This window comes from Bufo bufo, chromosome 3 (assembly GCF_905171765.1).
Source record: "Bufo bufo chromosome 3, aBufBuf1.1, whole genome shotgun sequence".
In the NCBI taxonomy this organism is placed as follows: Eukaryota; Metazoa; Chordata; class Amphibia; order Anura; family Bufonidae; genus Bufo; species Bufo bufo.
Genome location: NC_053391.1, coordinates 361,007,904 through 361,029,619, shown reverse-complemented (window position 1 = coordinate 361,029,619; position 21,716 = coordinate 361,007,904). Strand labels below are relative to the sequence as shown.

The window sequence follows — 21,716 nt, the reverse complement described above, 5'->3', positions numbered from 1 at the left end:
AATCCGATATTTCTTTCTGGGTGTGTTATTTTTTTTGTCAATGAGTGTATCTGTCTGTATATGGACAGTACGTATGGTATAATTGTGATATGATATTATTTATAATATAATCTCATAATTTACTGTACTAAACCAAGTGCCAAAAGATATGACTGCATCAAAGGCTTTTATTCAACAGTCACTAAAAGGAAACCTTTGTCACTGGGTTTGGGGCCACTAAACCACTAATGTATCATCATGTGGCTGAGATTTACTGTGCAAAACTGTGCGACTCATGCCAAAACTGTCCATTTTTGTAATGTGCAGTAAAAATAAGATAAGTCCAGGCTCATCTCCAGCCACATTAGGCACCGAAGCACTGAGCAGATGAAACGGCACTGTACAGATGAAGCTTCTTAGCACATGCAGGTTTGAAATGCTAAACTCCAGCTATATAATGACATACTGGTGGTTGGTGGCCCCAAAAACGGACACAGGTTTAGTAGGCTATTAGGCTACTTTCACACTAGAGTTTTTGCTGGATCCAAAAAACGCTTCTGTTACTGATAATACAACCATCTGCATCCGTTTAGAACCGATCCGGTTGTATTATCTTTAACATTGCCAAGACGGATGGGGGACTGATCCGTTTTCTAATTTGTCAGATTGTGTCAGAGAAAACTGATCCGTCCCCATTGACTTGCATTGGGGGTCATGCCGGATCCGTCTTGCTTCACATCCCAGGACGGAAAGAAAACTACAACATGTTACTGTTTGCTCTCCGGTATGGGAACGCAACTAAACGAAACGGAATGCATTTTGGAGCATTCTGTTCAGTTCAGTTACGTTTTGTCCCCATTGACAATGAATGGGGATAAAACGGAAACTTTTTTCCCGGTATTGAGACCCTATGATGGAACTCAATACCGGAAAACGTAAACACTAGTGTGAAAGTAGCCTTAGATATAGGTAGCAGTTGGAATAAGGGGTCCTTAATATCAATAGCCAGGGCTTTGTGAGTAGGTGTAGATGAAATCCAAACAGCTTTTTGTATAGGAAATATTATATATATATAGTTTTAGAATATATGCATCATTATGTATATCTATTAGTTTATAGGCCCAGGAAAACTTTTGGAATTCATATACTGTAATAAAGAACATGCTCGATGTTCAGAAAAATGGCTCAAGAATGTATATCTGTTTTTTTTTAGGGTGACTCTGGTGAACCAGGCCCCAAGGGCCAGGTAAGTTTGTCTAGTTATCTAATGTTTTGTTTTACTTACCGTTGATAGCCTGCGGGTCTAATGCTGTCTTATGCTTCTCTACAGCAAGGTGTACATGGAGAACTTGGGTATACAGGACCAACAGGAGATCCTGGCCAGTTTGGAATACAAGGCCTTGCAGGCCTACCAGGTCCAAGAGGACTTAATGGAGAGAGGGGTGTCCCTGGGATGCCTGGACGCCCAGGAGTTCCTGTGAGTAATATCCAAATGTTCTTAAATGCCCAAGACGATATCAACTTAAGTGATCACTCATAAATATTAATTTCGACTGTGAGGAAGCCAGACGGTCATGTCTAGGACAATCAAATCTCAAAGTGACATCATGACTTTCACAACATTCTGCCTGCTAAGGTTTCAGTAATATGTTTTATTTCAGGGAAGAGATGCAGGAGATCAGCACATAATCGAAGTTGTTCTGAAAATGTTGCAAGGTGAGTATTTTTAAGATAAGTCAGATACCAAAGAGTCAACAAAGAGTGTTCTGATGTTAACCATTGTTACAATGAGCTATTAAAGGCTGCCTTCGAGTCACCTTTCTGCACAAATGCACGTGACATGGGATAAACCTGCAGATGGCCATCTGGAGCAACATGATGCAGTAAAGGTCTATCTGCAATATAATAAGAGTCACCTATATCATCAAAGCCCGGAGCGCACCCTTGTTTTTTTTTTTTACTCCTGGCAGCTATATGAATAATCTTCAACCTCCTGTCTGCTATTCCTTCAGGTGTTTATTCAGAATTTCCTTTTCTATTAAGGTGCATTCACACGACCATATGTATTTTGCAGATCCACAAAAAATACAGATGACATCCGTGTGATGTTGGTGTTGCATCCGTTTTTTTTGCGGACCCATTGTAACAATGCCTATACTTGTCCACCAAAAGGACAAGAATAGGGCATATTTTATCTTTTCTGAGGAGATGCGGAACGGACATATGGATGCAGCTAGCACGCGGTGTGCTGTCTGTATTTTTTGCGGACCTATTGACATGATTGGGTCCTCATCCTTTCTGCAAAAAATGCGGATTAGTTGCAGAGCAAAAATACGATCATGTGAATAGGGTCTTAATAGAATTTCCCTTCTATTAGTGGACCATCCAACCTCAATGGCCTTATCATTCTTTGGTACTATGTATTCATAGTCACCTATGCATTCACACTACGCAAATTGGGTTATTTTTATTGTGCAGGTTTGAATGTTTTTCTAGTAGTTTGTCTTTATGACAGCTTTACACATAGAATTAATAGTGGATGTGCTGGTGAGTGATGGAACGTAAGCGCATTGAAGGCACAGCTGCCAATTACTTGTCTCCAAGTCATTTGTATTTATTTTGCCTTGTATTTAGTATTGATATTTACTAGCTTCATGTTAAAATATGAAGGATGATCAATGCCGTTTGACCTGAAGTAGACCCAGGGAGCACCATAATATTTTATGTGTTATTTTTTGGTTCACAGAGCAACTAGCAGCAGTAGCTGTCAGTGCCCAGAGGGAAGCCCTTGGTGGAGCTGGAATCGTGGGACCACCTGGACCTCCAGGTCCACCAGGGCCATCTGGAGAACAGGGAGAACATGGACCACATGGGCCTCGGGGTATCCCTGGCATTCTGGGTGTTATGGGCCAAATTGGAAATACAGGACCTAAAGGTTTGTAAAGTTATGCACATACAATTGGCAACGACCAATTAACACAAAAAGAGAAAAAAAATTAAATTAAATTACAGCACGTTAATATACGTAAATAAACCTGCATGTGTTTTCCTGTCTTCTTAGCAGAAAAGGGAGAAAGCTGAGTGAGCAGATACACTCTAGAGAAGTTACATGTATTTTGTTTGTATGGTTACTGCCGCATGAGCAATAAACAGCATTCAACTTTTACTTCTTTCATTTGCATTTGCACCAGAACTCCTAATAGGAAACCACTCTGGGAAAACCTCATCAGTTTCAGTTCAGAAAGTACTATACTGCTATGTGATATCAACAAGTTTCAATATTTGCATAACGTTAAAGACTTTACTGAATTCTTCTAGGTAAACGTGGAGAGAAGGGAGATCAGGGAGAAACAGGCCGTGGACACCAAGGTCTTCCTGGACCTCCTGGAATTCCAGGTGAGACTGATACAGATGTTGTTTGGTCTGATTATACTTTAATTATTCTGAGTACTTTCTTTGCTGACTGTAAATGTTAATCTGATCCAATACATCAGACCTCACCGGGGATATATTACTTTTATAAACCACAATTGTTTACAACAAAGTGATAGGAAACGTGGCATTGCACATAATAGAGAATTCTCTTTTCTTCAGGTCTCCCTGGCATTCCTGGTCAGGCCATTAATGGAAAAGATGGGGAAAGAGGCCCAGAAGGTGCTGCAGGACAACCTGGTAGACCTGGCTTGCCCGGACCAAATGGTCTGCCAGGATTTTGTGAAGCAGCAGCATGTTTGGCTGCATCTGCATATGCCCCAGCCTCTCTGACTGAACCTGGCACCATCAAAGGTTAATGATCATACAATTCTCAAATATTCCCCAGGACAGAAGAGATGAACTGAAAATTTCAGAGTAACATCAAATGGAGCCAATTTCCTGCTGGATGGGCCCACACCCCAAATAAACCACCCCAATGGGTCCTTACAGCAGAGAGGACGTTATTGTGAGCAACAGAACCATTAACTTTGGGAGGAACATGAGAGAATTTCTAGAATTCATTGTAATTTCTTAATCAGTGAGCATGTACTATCAACCACTTTCCTCCTAAACACTGACCTCAACACTATCCTTTCTTTTCCACATTCTTTGGATAATTTGGGAGGTATCTGACTTCAATAATGGCTTTGGAGAATGTCTTTTCACCGACACCGAGTCATACTCAACATGGGACATATAAAGCAATGTATATGGTTACTCAGATGTCCGTCCATTCTTCTCAAGGAAGGGAAGATCAGATATTCCTTAACCCTAATTGTCAGTGTTACAAATGGTTATGGGGTTTGAATTTTGTTTTGAAAAAAAAAGAAAAAAAAAAGAAATATAGTGTTATGGCTGGTTTTGCTTTATTTCTGTGGTTTTCATTTGGCCATATGTTAGATAATCTTTTGACACAGACAGACAGGTCACAAGCACCCTCATTTTATCAGGCGGTTCATGGACTAATAACAAGGTTTATTTAATTAAGGCTGGGGCTACACGGCAATCTTGGCTGCAACACATGTTGCACGACAAAGGACCACTGCGTGACTGCGACCATCGCAAAACATTCAGCAGTGTTGTGTGTTGTGCTAGGAGCCCATTCAGTTAAATGGTTGAAAGCCTACAGCATAAAATATTTATTGGTTAGCAAAGGTTAGCACATTATCTATGCAGCAGTCTGAAGAGAGTTCTCCTTCAATGTAAGGCGGCTTTGTATATTTGCTAGACTGTGAATAATATTATGTAACTGATCTTACGACTTCTGATGTGACTTGTCCTTCCTTGATGTGATGTGCCACAGGCCTGGGTTCTCAATGTATGTGCTTGGATGCTTTTCTCTGTCTATGTAAAGCAGCAGCGTCTTTCTCAATCTCTTGCTAATGTTGCTTTTGCGTATGTCTTGTCATGCCTGTCACCATGTTGTCCCTTGTGTGTGTTTCTTGTCAGTAGTGTGTGCAATATTGTCTATAATCTATCTTTTATTTTTGTGTTATGTGTGATACTTCCCTTACCTGTTGTCAGTGGTATGTTTTCGTCTTGTCTCCTTGCCGTCATTCTTGCTTCTGTCCATGTGTATATAGAGCTATGTGTTACAGTGGCTATATCTTTCTTGCAATGTTGTAATAGCGTGTGTTGTCCATTTGTGTAAAATATTGAATCTTCGTGTCTGTTTTCCATGTTTGGAACATATTGAAAATGCTTCATGTCTGTAGTTCTTTGTCTATTTAATGTGCTTCAGTTTGCTTCAGGGTGTTGTTTCTCCTGCTTCTAACGCTGGCCGTATACATTAGATGGCTGTGCACTGAATGCTTGTTTGACTGTCTTTCCCAAGCCTTCAAACACATTCATGCTTGGCTAGGCATGTGTTTTTAATGAGAGGAGAGTAAACCTCTGACAGAGACCTTTGGTGGTGGCTTATCACCCTGAAAACAAAAGGGCAAGCGGAAATCCAACGGCCGATCCTTATGCCCTCCAACATCTGCCATTGGGGGAGAGTTGGAAGGGCCCCATACACATTACATGGTCAGCCAGTTTTGCCAAAATTGTGATATACGTATTGGGGCAGATTTACTAATACTATAGATGGAGTTAACTTATATAGGCCATCTAGACCTGCACCTGATTTATCACAGTGGCTCAGGCTGGCTGGTTAATTTGGTGCAGGTATAGAGACTTTTGTCTAACTTTATAACTATTGGATGGCTCACTTTGAGATATAATTTTATACAGGAATTGTAGTGCACTTTTGGATCAAAGCACCACATCTTAGGCTATGCCCCTTTCCCAGGAAGCCATGTTTCCCTCCTTTTTGAGCAAATGATAAAAAAGCAGAGTGGACCCTGCAAACATGTGGAACTGCACTCCCTTAATTTCATGGTGGCCGTTATGACACATAACTGGTAGCATTTAGTGTTGGGTTCCCGTCTTACAGAGATCGCCTTGACGTGTGGCAGACGGGCCCAAATATTTTTGTACAAAATGTATTTGCCAAGAATCTCAAATTTACAAAATAAGCGTAGCATTAGCACCAGAATATTTTCTATTACTATGGCATTATTGTACTTTATTTGGTTTGCAGAGTGCTGTTGCATTGTGTTTTTTTCTTTGTATTTCTAGCCATGGCAGTGCGCACCTGCACACTGGGATGTGCTGACTGACCCCCTTTCTCCTTTTTGAGAAAGTCAGAAAAAATCTGTAGAAAAGCTTAGTTGCGCAAAATTGCAACACTTTGCACCACTTGTTACGCAGATTCTAGGCACAGACACATTATCTGGGCCAATGTGTATGGCCAGCTTTAGACAAATGATCAATGTACCTGTTTCCTGTTGTCTTCATGTGTTCAATGTGTTTGTGTGTCTTTGTTACAATTACATGTCTTTTTTGTTTGTATGTTATGTGGGAAACACAGAGCATGTACTGTATTTGGTGTATAAAGTTGCTTAAAATCTCCTGCCACTTTTCTTTTCTATTGTGCTACAAGGCGCTTATGTCTTTATGCATTCTGTTTGGCATCTTCCCCTTGTTGGTTCACTACCTGGCTATTGTCATGTAGATTGCCCTTCCTGTATCATTGTGTTTGTGCCCATGGCATCTGGTGTAGGCAAATTCACTTAATGTCATTGTTTATGTGAAATCCATGGACCATGCTTGTATGTTACAGTATAAAGTGTGAAACAATCACTAGGTTCAGGCATAGGTCATCTTTCTGCCAATATATGGTATGTCCCATGAAAAGAGAACTAGTAGATGTTACTCATTTACTGTAAAACCCAAATGGTCAGGGGTGCCTATGTCCTGGTATATAGTGAGAGGTGCTCAGTGACCTGGTGTCTGTGTAGTATATATGTCCTCAAGTATATATTAAATGATGGAAGGTTAGTCTACTGAAGTCTGTGTTTTAGGAGGTCAAAGGTAAATGTTCTTCACTAGGCCCCATTGTCATTGACATCTATTTTAATGTAATGTCTGTTTAATATAATGTCTACACTCTGCACAATTTTAAAATTTACCTCACCCTTCCCTCTTTCCTTTACTAGTTTTCCCAATGAAATTGTAGGTAAGGCCCTTCTGACAAAATTCATGTTTGTTAAACTGTAATTTAAGTGTGTTTGTGTTATATTTCCACGTCACAATACATGCAATGTCCATAGCCGAGTGGTTGTACTGTATTATGCCACCAAGGCCTTAGTTTAATGTTCCTCTAAGTGTAAATCTATGTAAATGATTATTTTATAAATAACTGAAAGAATAATTTTTGCGCAAAGAATAAAGCAAGTTGGGGTGTAGTTTTTTTCTGTGATTGCTGTGAGTTGTGTTTTTCAGTGTTTAGAACTTTTATATTTTAGTGGACGCAACATTTTGATTGTGTTAGGACACTCATTTAGCCTCATTATGATGAATGGAAGCCTACATGTACAGTCATGGCCAAAAGTTTTGAGAATGACACAAATATTAGTTTTCACAAAGTTTGCTGCTAAACTGCTTTTAGATCTTTGTTTCAGTTGTTTCTGTGATGTAGTGAAATATAATTACACGCACTTCATACGTTTCAAAGGCTTTTATCGACAATTACATGACATTTATGCAAAGAGTCAGTATTTGCAGTGTTGGCCCTTCTTTTTCAGGACCTCTGCAATTCGACTGGGCATGCTCTCAATCAACTTCTGGGCCAATTCCTGACTGATAGCAACCCATTCTTTCATAATCACTTCTTGGAGTTTGTCAGAATTAGTGGGTTTTTGTTTGTCCACCTGCCTCTTGAGGATTGACCACAAGTTCTCAATGAGATTAAGATCTGGGGAGTTTCCAGGCCATGGACCCAAAATGTCAACGTTTTGGTCCCCGAGCCACTTAGTTATCACTTTTGCCTTATGGCACGGTGCTCCATCGTGCTGGAAAATGCATTGTTCTTCACCAAACTGTTGTTGGATTGTTGGAAGAAGTTGCTGTTGGAGGGTGTTTTGGTACCATTCTTTATTCATGGCTGTGTTTTTGGGAAAAATTGTGAGTGAGCCCACTCCCTTGGATGAGAAGCAACCCCACACATGAATGGTCTCAGGATGCTTTACTGTTGGCATGACACAGGACTGATGGTAGTGCTCACCTTTTCTTCTCCGGACAAGTCTTTTTCCAGATGCCCCAAACAATCGGAAAGAGGCTTCATCAGAGAATATGACTTTGCCCCAGTCCTCAGCAGTCCATTCACCATACTTTCTGCAGAAGATCAATCTGTCCCTGATGTTTTTTTTGGAGAGAAGTGGCTTCTTTGCTGCCCTTCTTGACACCAGGCCATCTTTCAAAAGTCTTTGCCTCACTGTGCGTACAGATGCGCTCACACCTGCCTGCTGCCATTCCTGAGCAAGCTCTGCACTGGTGGCACTCCGGTCCTGCAGCTGAATCCTCTTTAGGAGACGATCCTGGCGCTTGCTGGACTTTCTTGGACGCCCTGAAGCCTTCTTAACAAGAATTGAACCTCTTTCCTTGAAGTTCTTGATGATCCTATAAATTGTTGAATGAGGTGCAATCTTAGTAGCCACAATATCCTTATCTGTGAAGCCATTTTTATGCAACGCAATGATGGCTGCACGCATTTCTTTGCAGGTCACCATGGTTAACAATGGAAGAACAATGATTTCAAGCATCACCCTCCTTTTAACATGTCAAGTCTGCCATTTTAACCTAATCAGCCTGCCATAATGATCTCCAGCCTTGTGCTCGTCAACATTCTCACCTGAGTTAACAAGACAATTACTGAAATGATCTCTGCAGGTCCTTTAATGACAGCAATGAAATGCAGTGGAAAGTTTTTTGGGGATTAAGGCAAAAAAAGGACTATGCAATTCATCTGATCACTCTTCATAACATTCTGGAGTATATGCAAATTGCTATTATAAAAACTTAAGCAGCAACTTTTCCAATTTCCAATATTTATGTAATTCTCAAATCTTTTGGCCACGACTGTATGTTTGAAGTATGACCTGGGAGCTTTCCCAGCACCTATGGCCAAGGGCAGATTAAGTACAAAATTGGCCCGGGCTGCTAACTGAACTTGGTCCCCTTTCTTCCATTTTCCAATGACCATCCCTCCTTCCGTGTTCTTCCCTATAGTTTTTGTTTTTTTAATACAGCCATCTCACAACCGTTCCATCACCATATTCTATGTAACACCACAGATAACAAAATAATTACTCTGTGAGTACAGATAATGCAGTAAATGTTACCTGCAGTCCTATGTAACACAATAGATAACACAGTGATAACTCTCTTAGCGCAGATAATGTAGAAGTTGGGTAAGGTACTCAGGAGTACTAATCCAGTAAAAAGACATAGCCAGCACTACTGCTCACCTCAGTGGATATGATGATATGTACTTGTTGTTCCACAATGTCCATGGGTGCTCATTGCTCAATGAAAGATACTGCGATACATCCAAGTTAGGAAGAAACAGCACAGCACTTGCCTTGGGACAAATTCACATTCTTTTATTTGCTCCACAATGGGTACATATCATGGGTATAACTTGATACATATAAGGTAGTCAGGAGGCCATTCTTAGCAGAGCTCAAGGCTAAAGTCGTCTCCTGCTTCTTTTCACGCTGCTGTGACCTCAGCTGTAAGAAGAGGACACAACAGTAGTGTGGCAAGAGTGAAGAGCCGGCACCAAGTCTGAGCCCCTCACAGAATGTCCTGGCGGATGTTATATGACATGTGGGCAGTATGGAAGTCAGGCCTGCGGCAGCGAGACAGGAGCACTGGAGAAACTGCTGCTAAGGCTGTGCATTCTGCAATGTGGATGTTTTGGGAGACATCGGGGCCTGGGCTGCCAACCCAAATGCCCCATTATGGTCCGCCATTGCCTATGACACATGTAGATTAGTGTTGGACGAACATCGGCCCCATTCACTTTAATGGCAGGCGAACCTGAAAAAACCTTCAGGTCATGTTTGCAGCCACCAAATACTTAGTAGAAGTGCACAAATAGTGCCACATCATGGACAGTGACATACCAGAGGGGGATCAATGGCAAAAATTCCCACAAAAAATATGTAGTTTAATCAAGGGCCATTTTTATGCATCTCAAAGGGAAACTTTCAAAAATATGCCATGCTGGAGCCTAGAACATTTTGATTTTAGGCCACGGGAGTATGGGCCCCAAAAATTAGGCATTCACCTGACAGAAAAGAACAAGTGATTATGTGGCTGGAGGTACATTAGGCGGTCACTGAATAACAATTTTACTGTAGGCCAGTGGAGTACAGGCCCAAAAAATTAGGCATTCATATGACAAAAAAGAACAACTGATTATGTGGCTGGAGATATATTAGACAGTCAGTGGATGACAATTTTACTGTAGGCCAGTACATGCCCCAAAAATTAGGCATTCAACTGACAGAAAATAACAAGTCATTATGTGTCTGGAGGTATATTAGATGGTCAGTGGATAACAATATTACTGTAGGCCAGTGCAGGCCCCAAAAATTAGGCATTCACCTGACAGATAAGAACTTGTGATTATGTGGCTGGAGGTACATTAGGCGGTCACTGGCTAAAAATTTTACTGTAGGCAAGTACAGGCCCCAAAAATTAGGCATTCACCTGACAGGAAAGAACTTGTGATGATGTGGCTGGAGGTACATTAGGCAGTCACCGGCTATATATTTTACTGTAGGCCAGTACAAGCCCCAAAAATTAGTAATTCACCTGACAGAAAAGAACTTGTGATTATGTGGCTGGAGGTACATTAGGCGGTCACTGGATAAAAATTTTACTGTGGGCCACTGGAGTAGAGACCCCTAAAATTAGGCATTCACCTGACAGAAAAGAACTAGTGATTATGTGTCTGGAGGTACAATAGGCAGTCACTGGCTAAAATATTTTACTGTAGGCTAGTACAGGCCCCAAAAATTAGGCATTCACCTGACAGAAAAGAACTAGTGATTATGTGTCTGGAGGTACAATAGGCAGTCACTGGCTAAAAATTTTACTGTAGGCTAGTACAGGCCCCAAAAATTAAGCATTCACCTGACAGATAAGGCCTTTTACATAACACAAGGACCATTCTTTGTTATGGGTGGTGGCGGATATGTGTGGGCTGGCATGAGCAAATTCAATTACACGTGGTCGTCATAGGACTTGAATTCCTCCGAGATCCATGCCTCATTCATTTTTAGAAATGTGAGGTAGTCCACACTGTCGTGAGCTAGGTGAGTGCGCTTATTGGTCACGATCCTGCTGCGCTGAACGTCCTTTCAGACAGGACACTCAACGAGGGGCAAGCCAAGAGTTCCATAGCAAATTGTGCCAGCTCTGGCCACAGGTCAAGCCTGCACACCTAGTAGGTGTTCCCTGAGGCTGGATCCGGAGGGCGGCTGTCGATGGGTTGGCTACAAGAATGATCTCATATCCAAAGTGACCAACACATCTTCAAACCGCCCTCTTCTTGCATGTGCTGTAGGATTGGTACTCACAACAGTTTCTCTGTGGGTGGAAATTCCTCTGCCAGCGCCCACAACAGCAGAATGCAGCATCTCTCGCAGCAAGGCCTGGAAATGCTGCATTCTGACAGCCCTCTGTGATGCTGGTAACATGTCTCCATTTTGTGTTTGTAGCGGGGTCTAAGTACATTGCCACCCAATACTGGTCTTTGCCCTTTATGCTTTTTGTACAGGGGTCCCTCTTCAAACACTGGAGTATGAAGGCCCCCATTTGCACTAAATTGGAAGCGGTGGAGTGCCCTGGCTCCTGCTCATCGCCTAGGAGAATGTCATCCTCTGTCTCCTCTCACCAGCCATTGACAACACCAGGGATCGCCGAAAACCGCAGACATAAGGTGGATGAGAGATCCGCTGCTAAACCACGCCAGTTCTGCTGCCCTCTGGCTTGGAAAAATCAGCACATGGCACGGCAGACTGCGTTGCTGCAGTGTTCTGCTCCAGACTCGATGTGCCCGATATGGAAGCTGAGAGCAGACCGGTGCGGGCGACGTGTGGAGCTAAATTTGTACTCATTTATTGTGGGCTTTGCAAAGTTAAAATACCTTTGAAAAAAAATTATACGGAAAATATGACATTTTGTATGCATGGGAGCACATTCCTGCTCTAGACGAAGAACCAGAGGTGTCTAAGTTGATTTGTGGTGTTGCCCCGGTCTGGTGGGGGCCCATTGCTGGGAACACATTCCTGCTCTAGACGAAGAACCTGCTGCTGTCAGAGGTGTCTAAGTTTATTTGTGGTGTTGCCCTGGTCTGGTGGGTGCCTATTCCTGGGAACACATTCCTGCTGCAGAGAACCTGCTGCTGTCTGTCCTCATCATGCAGAGTTATGTGTAGGCCTTATACTACACCATTACCTTTACCTGCTGCGGTCTGTCCTGAACCTGCTGAGTTATGTGTATGCCTTATACTCCACCGTTACCTTTCCCCGCTGCTGCTGCTGTCTGTCCTGATCCTGGTGAGTTTGCCATGGACTAAAGGGGCCTTACTGCAACCTTATTGTTTAAAATTACATGAAAACATAACAGTATTAAAAAAGTACGCACACGATTTAACTACAAAAACTATTTATTCAAAAGTTGGAGCCAAACATGGCTTTATGGCAACTTTTTAAGTAGCTTGCGCAGTTCACACAACTCCTGCATCTGATTTAGTTGCATCGCATCAAACTGCTGCACCTTCAGTACAAGCTTCTGCTGCTCCTCGATCTCCTGCATGTTTTTCTTCTTCTCCTGCTCCATCTTGTTTAGGAGTGTTTTAAATTTACTGAGTACTGTTTTGTTAGGAGTGTTGAATTCCAACGTGTTGGGCTGTCGCAAATCAAGCGCCTCACTGGCATGTTGTTTCGCCGCTGAATATCGGAAAAGTGCGCCATGGCCGTGTAGGAACGCCTGAAATGGCCACACACCTTCCTGGCCTACTTGAGGACGTCCTGTAAGCCTGGGTACTTATGCACAAAGCGTTGAACGATCAGATTCAACACATGTGCCATGCACGGCACATGTGTCAACTTGCCCAAATTCAATGCCGCCAACAAATTGCTTCCATTGTCACACACCACTTTGCCAATCTCCAGTTGGTGCGGAAGTCAGCCACTGATCCACCTGTGCGTTCAGGGCGGACAGGAGTGCTGGTCCGGTGTGACTCTCTGCTTTCAGGTAAGTCAACCCCAAGACGGCGTGACACTGTCATATCCGGGATGTGGAATAGCCCCTGGGGAGCTGGGGGGGGGTGCAGTTGATGTGGAGCAAGAAGCAGCAGCAGAAGAGGACTCAGCCGAGGAGGTTAGCGAAGAGGATGGAGTAGGAGGAGTACAGGAGGTGGCAGCAGGCCTGCCTGCAACTCGTGGAGGTGTCACCAACTACTCTGCAGAGCCACGCATTCCATGCTTGGCAGCCGTCAGCAGGTTTACCCAATGCGCAGTGTATGTGATATACCTGCCCTGACCATGCTTTGCAGACCAGGTATCAGTGGTCAGATGGACCCTTGCCCCAATACTGTGTGCCAGACATGCCATGACTTCCTTTTCCACAATAGAGTACAGGTTGGGGATGGCCTTTTGTGAAAAGAAATTTCGGCTGGGTACCTTCCACTGCGGTGTCCCAATAGCTACAAATTTTTTGAAGGCCTCAGACTCCACCAGCTTGTATGGTAAAAGCTGGCGGGCTAAGAGTTCCGACAAGCCAGCTATCAGACGCCGGGCAAGGGGGTGACTCTGTGACATTGGCTTCTTACGCTCAAACATTTCCTTGACAGACACCTGACTGTGGGCAGATGAGCAGGAACTGCTGAAGGTGAGAGGCGGAGTGGCAGATGTTTGAGAGGGGGCAAGGAGGACAGCAGTGGTTGACGTTGCTGAAGATGCTGGACCAGGAGGAGGATGGTAGCTTTGAGTTTGTGTGCTGCTTGTACTCATCATGTGTTGATCCCATAGGCGTTTGTGATGTGAGATCATGTGCCTTCGCAAAGCAGTTGTACCTAGGTGGGTGTTGGACTTCCCACGACTCAGTTTCTTTTGGCACAGGTTGCAAATGGCATCGCTGTTATCAGAGGCAGACACACACAAACAATGCCACTCTGCTGAGCTTTGCAATGACGGCATTCTGGTGGTGGCAACAGCATGCGTTGATTGGCGTGCTGTCTGGCTGACCCCGGGTGCCGCTACATGCTGTCTGACTGTGCCACTAGCTCCTTGCGACGACCTCCCCCTGCTTCCAACTCGTCTCCTCCTCCTCTCTGTCTCCCCATCTGAACTTTCCACCTGTTCTTCTTCTCTTCGAGCGGGCACCCACGTGACATCCACGGACACATCGTCATCATTAACAGTTTCACTTGTATCTGACAACTCAGCAAAGGAAACAGCAGCGGGTACAACATCATCATCATCACACCGTACGTCCATGTGTGTAATGCTGCCTGACTGAGACATATCACTGTTATCTACATCCTCTGGCAATAATGGTTGCACATCACTCATTTCTTCCAACTGATGTGTAAATAACTCCTGACGTGAAGCAGCTGTAGTGCTAGTGTTGGTGGTGGCGGCAGGCGGGCTAGTGGTAACTTGAGAGGTGCCCGAAACTGAGCTGGAGCAGGATGGTGCGTCAAGGTTCCGAGTGGAAGCTGTAGAAGATTGGGTGTCCTGTGTTAGCCAGTCAACTATGTCCTCAGAACTTTTAGAGTTCAGGGTACTTGGCCTCTGAACACTGGTCATTATTCTAGGGCCAAAAGAAATCACAGCACCACGACCACGACGGCACCTGCGGGGTGACCTGCCTCTGCCTGTCATTTTTTTTTCAATTAGTGGTACTATGCGTGCAAGCTACTGTGACACCAGATATGAGTGGTGGGCACTGGCAGTAGTGGGCACAGTACACGCTGTTGCCTGACACACACACTTGCAGGCAACTGCAATTATATTACAGTGAATTTTTTTTTTACTGTTTTAAATGCAAGCTACTGTGACACCAGATATGAGTAGTTGGCACAGTACACGCTGTGGGCCTGACACACACGCTGGCAGGCAACTGCAATTATATTACAGTAATTTTTTTTTTTACTGTTTTAAATGCAAGCTACTGTGACACCAGATATGAGTAGTGGGCACAGTACACGCTGTGGGCCTGACACACACGCTGGCAGGCAACTGCAATTATATTACAGTGAAAAAATTGTTTTACTGTTTTAAATGCAAGCTACTGTGACACCAGATATGAGTGGTGGCACTGGTCACTGGCAGTAGTGGGCACAGTACACGCTGTGGGCCTGACACACACGCTGGCAGGCAACTGCAATTATATTACAGTGATTTTTTTTTTTACTGTTTTAAATGCAAGCTACTGTGACACCAGATATGAGTGGTGGCACTGGGCACTGGCAGTAGTGGGCACAGTACACGCTGTGGGCCTGACACACACGCTGGCAGGCAACTGCAATTATATTACAGTGAAAAAATTGTTTTACTGTTTTAAATGTAAGCTACTGTGACACCAGATATGAGTGGTGGCACTGGCAGTAGTGGGCACAGTACACGCTGTGGGCCTGACACACACACTGGCAGGCAACTGCAATTATATTACAGTGAAATTTTTTTTCACTGTTTTAAATGCAAGCTACTGTGACACCAGATATGAGTAGTGGGCACAGTACACGCTGTGGGCCTGACACACACGCTTGCAGGCAACTGCAATTATATTACAGTGAAAAAATTGTTTTACTGTTTTAAATGCAAGCTACTGTGACACCAGATATGAGTGGTGGCACTGGGCACTGGCAGTAGTGGGCACAGTACACACTGTGGGCCTGACACACACGCTGGCAGGCAACTGCAATTATATTACAGTGAAAAAATTGTTTTACTGTTTTAAATGCAAGCTACTGTGACACCAATATGAGTGGTGGCACTGGGCACTGGCAATAGTGGGCACAGTACACGCTGTGGGCCTGACACACACGCTTTCAGGCAACTGCAATTATATTACAGTGATTTTTTTTTTTACTGTTTTAAATGCAAGCTACTGTGACACCAGATATGAGTGGTGGCACTGGCAGTAGTGGGCACAGTACATGCTGTGGGCCTGACACACACGCTGCCAGGCAACTGCAATTATATTACAGTGATTTTTTTTTTTACTGTTTTAAATGCAAGCTACTGTGACACCAGATATGAGTAGTGGGCACAGTACACGCTGTGGGCCTGACACACACGCTTGCAGGCAACTGCAATTATATTACAGTGAAAAAATTGTTTTACTGTTTTAAATGCAAGCTACTGTGACACCAGATATGAGTGGTGGCACTGGGCACTGGCAGTAGTGGGCACAGTACACGCTGTGGGCCTGACACACACGCTGGCAGGCAACTGCAATTATATTACAGTGATTTTTTTTTTACTGTTTTATATGCAAGCTACTGTGACACCAGATATGAGTGGTGGCACTGGGCACTGGCAGTAGTGGGCACAGTACACGCTGTGGGCCTGACACACACGCTGGCAGGCAACTGCAATTATATTACAGTGAAAAAATTGTTTTACTGTTTTAAATGCAAGCTACTGTGACACCAGATATGAGTAGTTGGCACAGTACACGCTGTGGGCCTGACACACACGCTGGCAGGCAACTGCAATTATATTACAGTAATTTTTTTTTTTACTGTTTTAAATGCAAGCTACTGTGACACCAGATATGAGTAGTGGGCACAGTACACGCTGTGGGCCTGACACACACGCTGGCAGGCAACTGCAATTATATTACAGTGAAAAAATTGTTTTACTGTTTTAAATGCAAGCTACTGTGACACCAGATATGAGTGGTGGCACTGGTCACTGGCAGTAGTGGGCACAGTACACGCTGTGGGCCTGACACACACGCTGGCAGGCAACTGCAATTATATTACAGTGATTTTTTTTTTACTGTTTTAAATGCAAGCTACTGTGACACCAGATATGAGTGGTGGCACTGGGCACTGGCAGTAGTGGGCACAGTACACGCTGTGGGCCTGACACACACGCTGGCAGGCAACTGCAATTATATTACAGTGAAAAAATTGTTTTACTGTTTTAAATGTAAGCTACTGTGACACCAGATATGAGTGGTGGCACTGGCAGTAGTGGGCACAGTACACGCTGTGGGCCTGACACACACACTGGCAGGCAACTGCAATTATATTACAGTGAAAATTTTTTTCACTGTTTTAAATGCAAGCTACTGTGACACCAGATATGAGTAGTGGGCACAGTACACGCTGTGGGCCTGACACACACGCTTGCAGGCAACTGCAATTATATTACAGTGAAAAAATTGTTTTACTGTTTTAAATGCAAGCTACTGTGACACCAGATATGAGTGGTGGCACTGGGCACTGGCAGTAGTGGGCACAGTACACACTGTGGGCCTGACACACACGCTGGCAGGCAACTGCAATTATATTACAGTGAAAAAATTGTTTTACTGTTTTAAATGCAAGCTACTGTGACACCAATATGAGTGGTGGCACTGGGCACTGGCAATAGTGGGCACAGTACACGCTGTGGGCCTGACACACACGCTTTCAGGCAACTGCAATTATATTACAGTGATTTTTTTTTTTACTGTTTTAAATGCAAGCTACTGTGACACCAGATATGAGTGGTGGCACTGGCAGTAGTGGGCACAGTACATGCTGTGGGCCTGACACACACGCTGCCAGGCAACTGCAATTATATTACAGTGATTTTTTTTTTTACTGTTTTAAATGCAAGCTACTGTGACACCAGATATGAGTAGTGGGCACAGTACACGCTGTGGGCCTGACACACACGCTTGCAGGCAACTGCAATTATATTACAGTGAAAAAATTGTTTTACTGTTTTAAATGCAAGCTACTGTGACACCAGATATGAGTGGTGGCACTGGGCACTGGCAGTAGTGGGCACAGTACACGCTGTGGGCCTGACACACACGCTGGCAGGCAACTGCAATTATATTACAGTGAAAAAATTGTTTTACTGTTTTAAATGCAAGCTACTGTGACACCAGATATGAGTAGTGGGCACAGTACACGCTGTGGGCCTGACACACACGCTGGCAGGCAACTGCAATTATATTACAGTGAAAAAATTGTTTTACTGTTTTAAATGCAAGCTACTGTGACACCAGATATGAGTGGTGGCACTGTGCAATGGCAGTAGTGGGCACAGTACACGCTGTGGGCCTGACACACACTCTGGCAGGCAACTGCAATTATATTAAAGAGAAAAAAAAAGCAGACTGATGTACTAGCCCTAAAAAGGGCTTTTTGGGGTGCTGTCAGGACGTTGTATTTACAGCAGATGAGTCTTTGAGGACTGGAGTGGACACTGAATGCACTGGCCTAGCTAACGATTTCCCTATTAAATCAGCAGCAGCTTCACTGTCCCTGCTCTCACTAACACTGCAGCTTCCGAATGAATCTAAGATGGATGCTCTCCTTGCTTTTTGATAGGAGGTGGGAGGGTCTGGAAGGGAGGGTATGCTGCTGATTGGCTGGAATGTGTCTGCTGACTGTGAGGTACAGGGTCAAAGTTTGCTCAATGATGACATATAGGGGGCGGACCGAACATCGCATACGTTCGCCCGCCGCGGCGAACGCGAACAAGCGATGTTCGCCGGGAACTGTTCGCCGGCGAATAGTTCCGGACATCTCTAATCAAAGCATCTGCATTCTTCAATTCTTGCCCCTTCTTTACTTGAATGGGAAGAAGAAATGGCTTGCACCCTTCAGAGATTTTAACCTCATCAGCAACCATGATACTTATGGCATAGGGCAGGGGTGGCCAACCCGCGGCTCGCGAGCCGCATGCGGCTCCTCGGACCTTCACTTGCGGCTCTCAGAGGAGCGCGGTCTCCTCTACATATGCGGCTCGCAGAGGGGAGCGGGCCAGGGATGTCGCAGGTTTTCAAAATATTAGCAGCAAACGGGAGTAGGAAGAAGAAAGCAGTCCCCTCCTCCTCCCCCCTGTGCTGCTGCCGCTGCCACCAATGAGAATGCGGAGGGGAAGAGGAGGGGAGGGGAGGGGAGGGGCTGTTTCCACTGCCACCAATGATGTTAACTCACTCATTTATTCAAATACAGGAGGCGGGTTCTGGCTGCAGAATCATATAGCCCGCACCTGAGAGGTTAAGTGCCGGGGAGCGCAGCATAGAGGCCAGGTGTCAGCTATGTGATTCTGCCAGCACCCGCCCCCTGTATCTGTATTAAAGGTTGTCATTGGTGGCGCAGTGCACCCCCCCCTTAATACATGCAGACACGCGCTCTGACCTGACGCTGTGCACGTCAGGTCACTATGGAGAGGTCGCCACAGTCTTCAGAGCAGCGGCAGCAGAGGTAGGATAAGCCTTCTACACAGTTTTATTTTATTAAAGTACTGATCTGGGGGTCTTATCTGACATGGGGGTAGTATGAGCTCAGATAAGACCCCCAAATCCTCATCAGACCCACAAAATAAGCCTCCCCAGTGCTCACATAAGACACAAAAAATCTGACACCCCATGCTCACATCTCCCCTATGTCAAATCACCCCTGAGCATGGGGCGGTCATCTGATAATAAGGCGGTCATCTGAGCATGGGGCGTCATCTGAGCATGGGGTGTCATCTGAGCATGGGGTGTCATCTAATAATAAGGCGGTCATCTGAGCATGGGGTGTCATCTGAGCATGGGGCGGTCATCTGATAATAAGGCGGTCATCTGAGCATGGGGCGTCATCTAAGCATGGGGTGTCATCTGAGCATGGGGCGTCATCTGAGCATGGGGGTCATCTGAGCATGGGGTGTCATCTGATAATAAGGCGGTCATCTGATAATAAGGCGGTCATCTGAGCATGGGGTGTCATCTGAGCATGGGGCGGTCATCTGATAATAAGGCGGTCATCTGAGCATGGGGCGGTCATCTGATAATAAGGCGGTCATCTGAGCATAAGGCGGTCATCTGAGCATGGGCAGTCATCTGAGCATGGGCAGTCATCTGAGCATGGGCGGTCATCTGAGCATGGGCGGTCATCTGAGCATGGGCGATCATCTGTGCATAAGGGTGTCATCTGAGCATGGGGCGTCATCTGATAATAAGGCGGTCATCTGAGCATGGGGCGGTCATCTGATAATAAGGCGGTCATCTGAGCATAAGGTGGTCATCTGATAATAAGGCGGTCATCTGAGCATGGGCGGTCATCTGTGCATAAGGGTGTCATCTGAGCATGGGGCGTCATCTGATAATAAGGCGGTCATCTGAGCATGGGGCGGTCATCTGAGCATAAGGTGGTCATCTGAGCATGGGCGGTCATCTGTGCATAAGGGTGTCATCTGAGCATGGGGCGTCATCTGAGCATGGGCGGTCATCTGAGCATGAGGGTGTCATCTGAGAAATCTTGAAACACATTGTGAAAAACAAAGATTGCCAGAATTCTCACTAAAGCTGTCTACACTACAGGTAGGAAAGGTGGTTTAAATGCACTTTTAAATGTTTGATAACTCAATTGCAGTAATACTGTCGTGTGCACGCATATTTGTGTAAACGGATAGCTTGTGGCTCTTGGCAGTCATAAGATTTTTTTTTCTGGCTCTTTGTGTCTGTAAGGTTGGCAACCCCTGGCATAGGGCATCTGTTGTCCCCATCTCAAGGCTTGCTCTTCATCCTGGAACCCCTCTGGGTCTCCAGGTAATCTGGACCATAGAGTATTGTTGACCACGCCAAATCGGTGTAGAAGGTCATTACCTAAATACATCTGGTACTGTGGTTCATTCAACACAATGAATAAATGTTCCGTAGTCTTATCTCCTATGGAAATAGACAATATACATCTTGCAATCACATTATGACTCTGAGAATGTCCATCCAGATCATGAATCCATTGGTCCTGTGGAGAGGAACCTTTAATCACTTTAGGGTTGGGGACCTGTTTTAAGAGACCTACGCTTATATAACTGGCTTCGGATTTTAGATCCAACTTGGCATACTTCACCCGAGCTATATTGTTCACCTGTACGGGAATCAATAAGTTTTCACTGACCTTCTCAATCCGTACCATGGATTGAGTATGCTTGGTCAGGTCCGCAACTTTGCAATTTCCCCCTTCAAGAGAAATAGTTAATACATCCCTATCCAAGGTTACCTTTTCAATTCTGTCCTTCTGGATGGTTATGGTATGAGGGGTACCATTGACATCTTCCCTAGGCTTACCATTTTTCAGGATCGTAACATCCGGCGTCCGGTTGTTCCTAAATTGAACTTCAACAGAGTTAAGCCTTTCTTCAATCACATGACTACCACGTTTGGTTTGTGCATTGCAAGAGTACTCATAGGCAATAGGTGCCTTTACCTGAGTCCAGATTGCTTAAATGATGAAGTCTACTATGGAACTCAGTCTTTTCAGGAGGTGGATTCCTATGATCAGCCGATCATAGTAAAGGTCCACAATGAGTGTGGGATATCTAATTACTTTCTTGCCTATTTTAAATTTTAACCATGCTTTACCTCTTACCTGAAAAGCGTCTCCGCCTTCACTTATCAAAGAGCCATCAAACTATTTCAATTTCGGCCTCTTTGCTGTCACATCCATAACCTGTTGGAAATAACTATATGACAATATAGTGGCTTGTGATCCTGTGTCAAGTAAACCCCTAATTGGCCCATTAAGTTCATCTTGGAGATAAGAATTACCGTAACAAAATATCGGCCTTCAATCTGAAACAAAATCACATGAGAAAATAGGATGTTCACTCATCTGACGTTTTTTAAGGATTTTATCCTTTTGC

The 21,716-nt window shown here is 44.4% G+C and overlaps 1 protein-coding gene across 1 annotated transcript in view; it reads left to right on the top strand.

Moving 5' to 3' along the window:
• LOC120993795 (collagen alpha-2(IX) chain-like) overlaps positions 1-21,716 on the top strand; it is a 156,244-nt gene that overhangs the window by 65,970 nt on the left and 68,558 nt on the right. The window contains exons 15-20 of the mRNA XM_040422266.1: positions 1,193-1,225; positions 1,310-1,456; positions 1,641-1,695; positions 2,726-2,914; positions 3,298-3,375; positions 3,574-3,765. Of these exons, the coding sequence (XP_040278200.1) occupies positions 1,193-1,225; positions 1,310-1,456; positions 1,641-1,695; positions 2,726-2,914; positions 3,298-3,375; positions 3,574-3,765 (694 nt within the window). The remainder of the gene's footprint in view (positions 1-1,192; positions 1,226-1,309; positions 1,457-1,640; positions 1,696-2,725; positions 2,915-3,297; positions 3,376-3,573; positions 3,766-21,716) is intronic.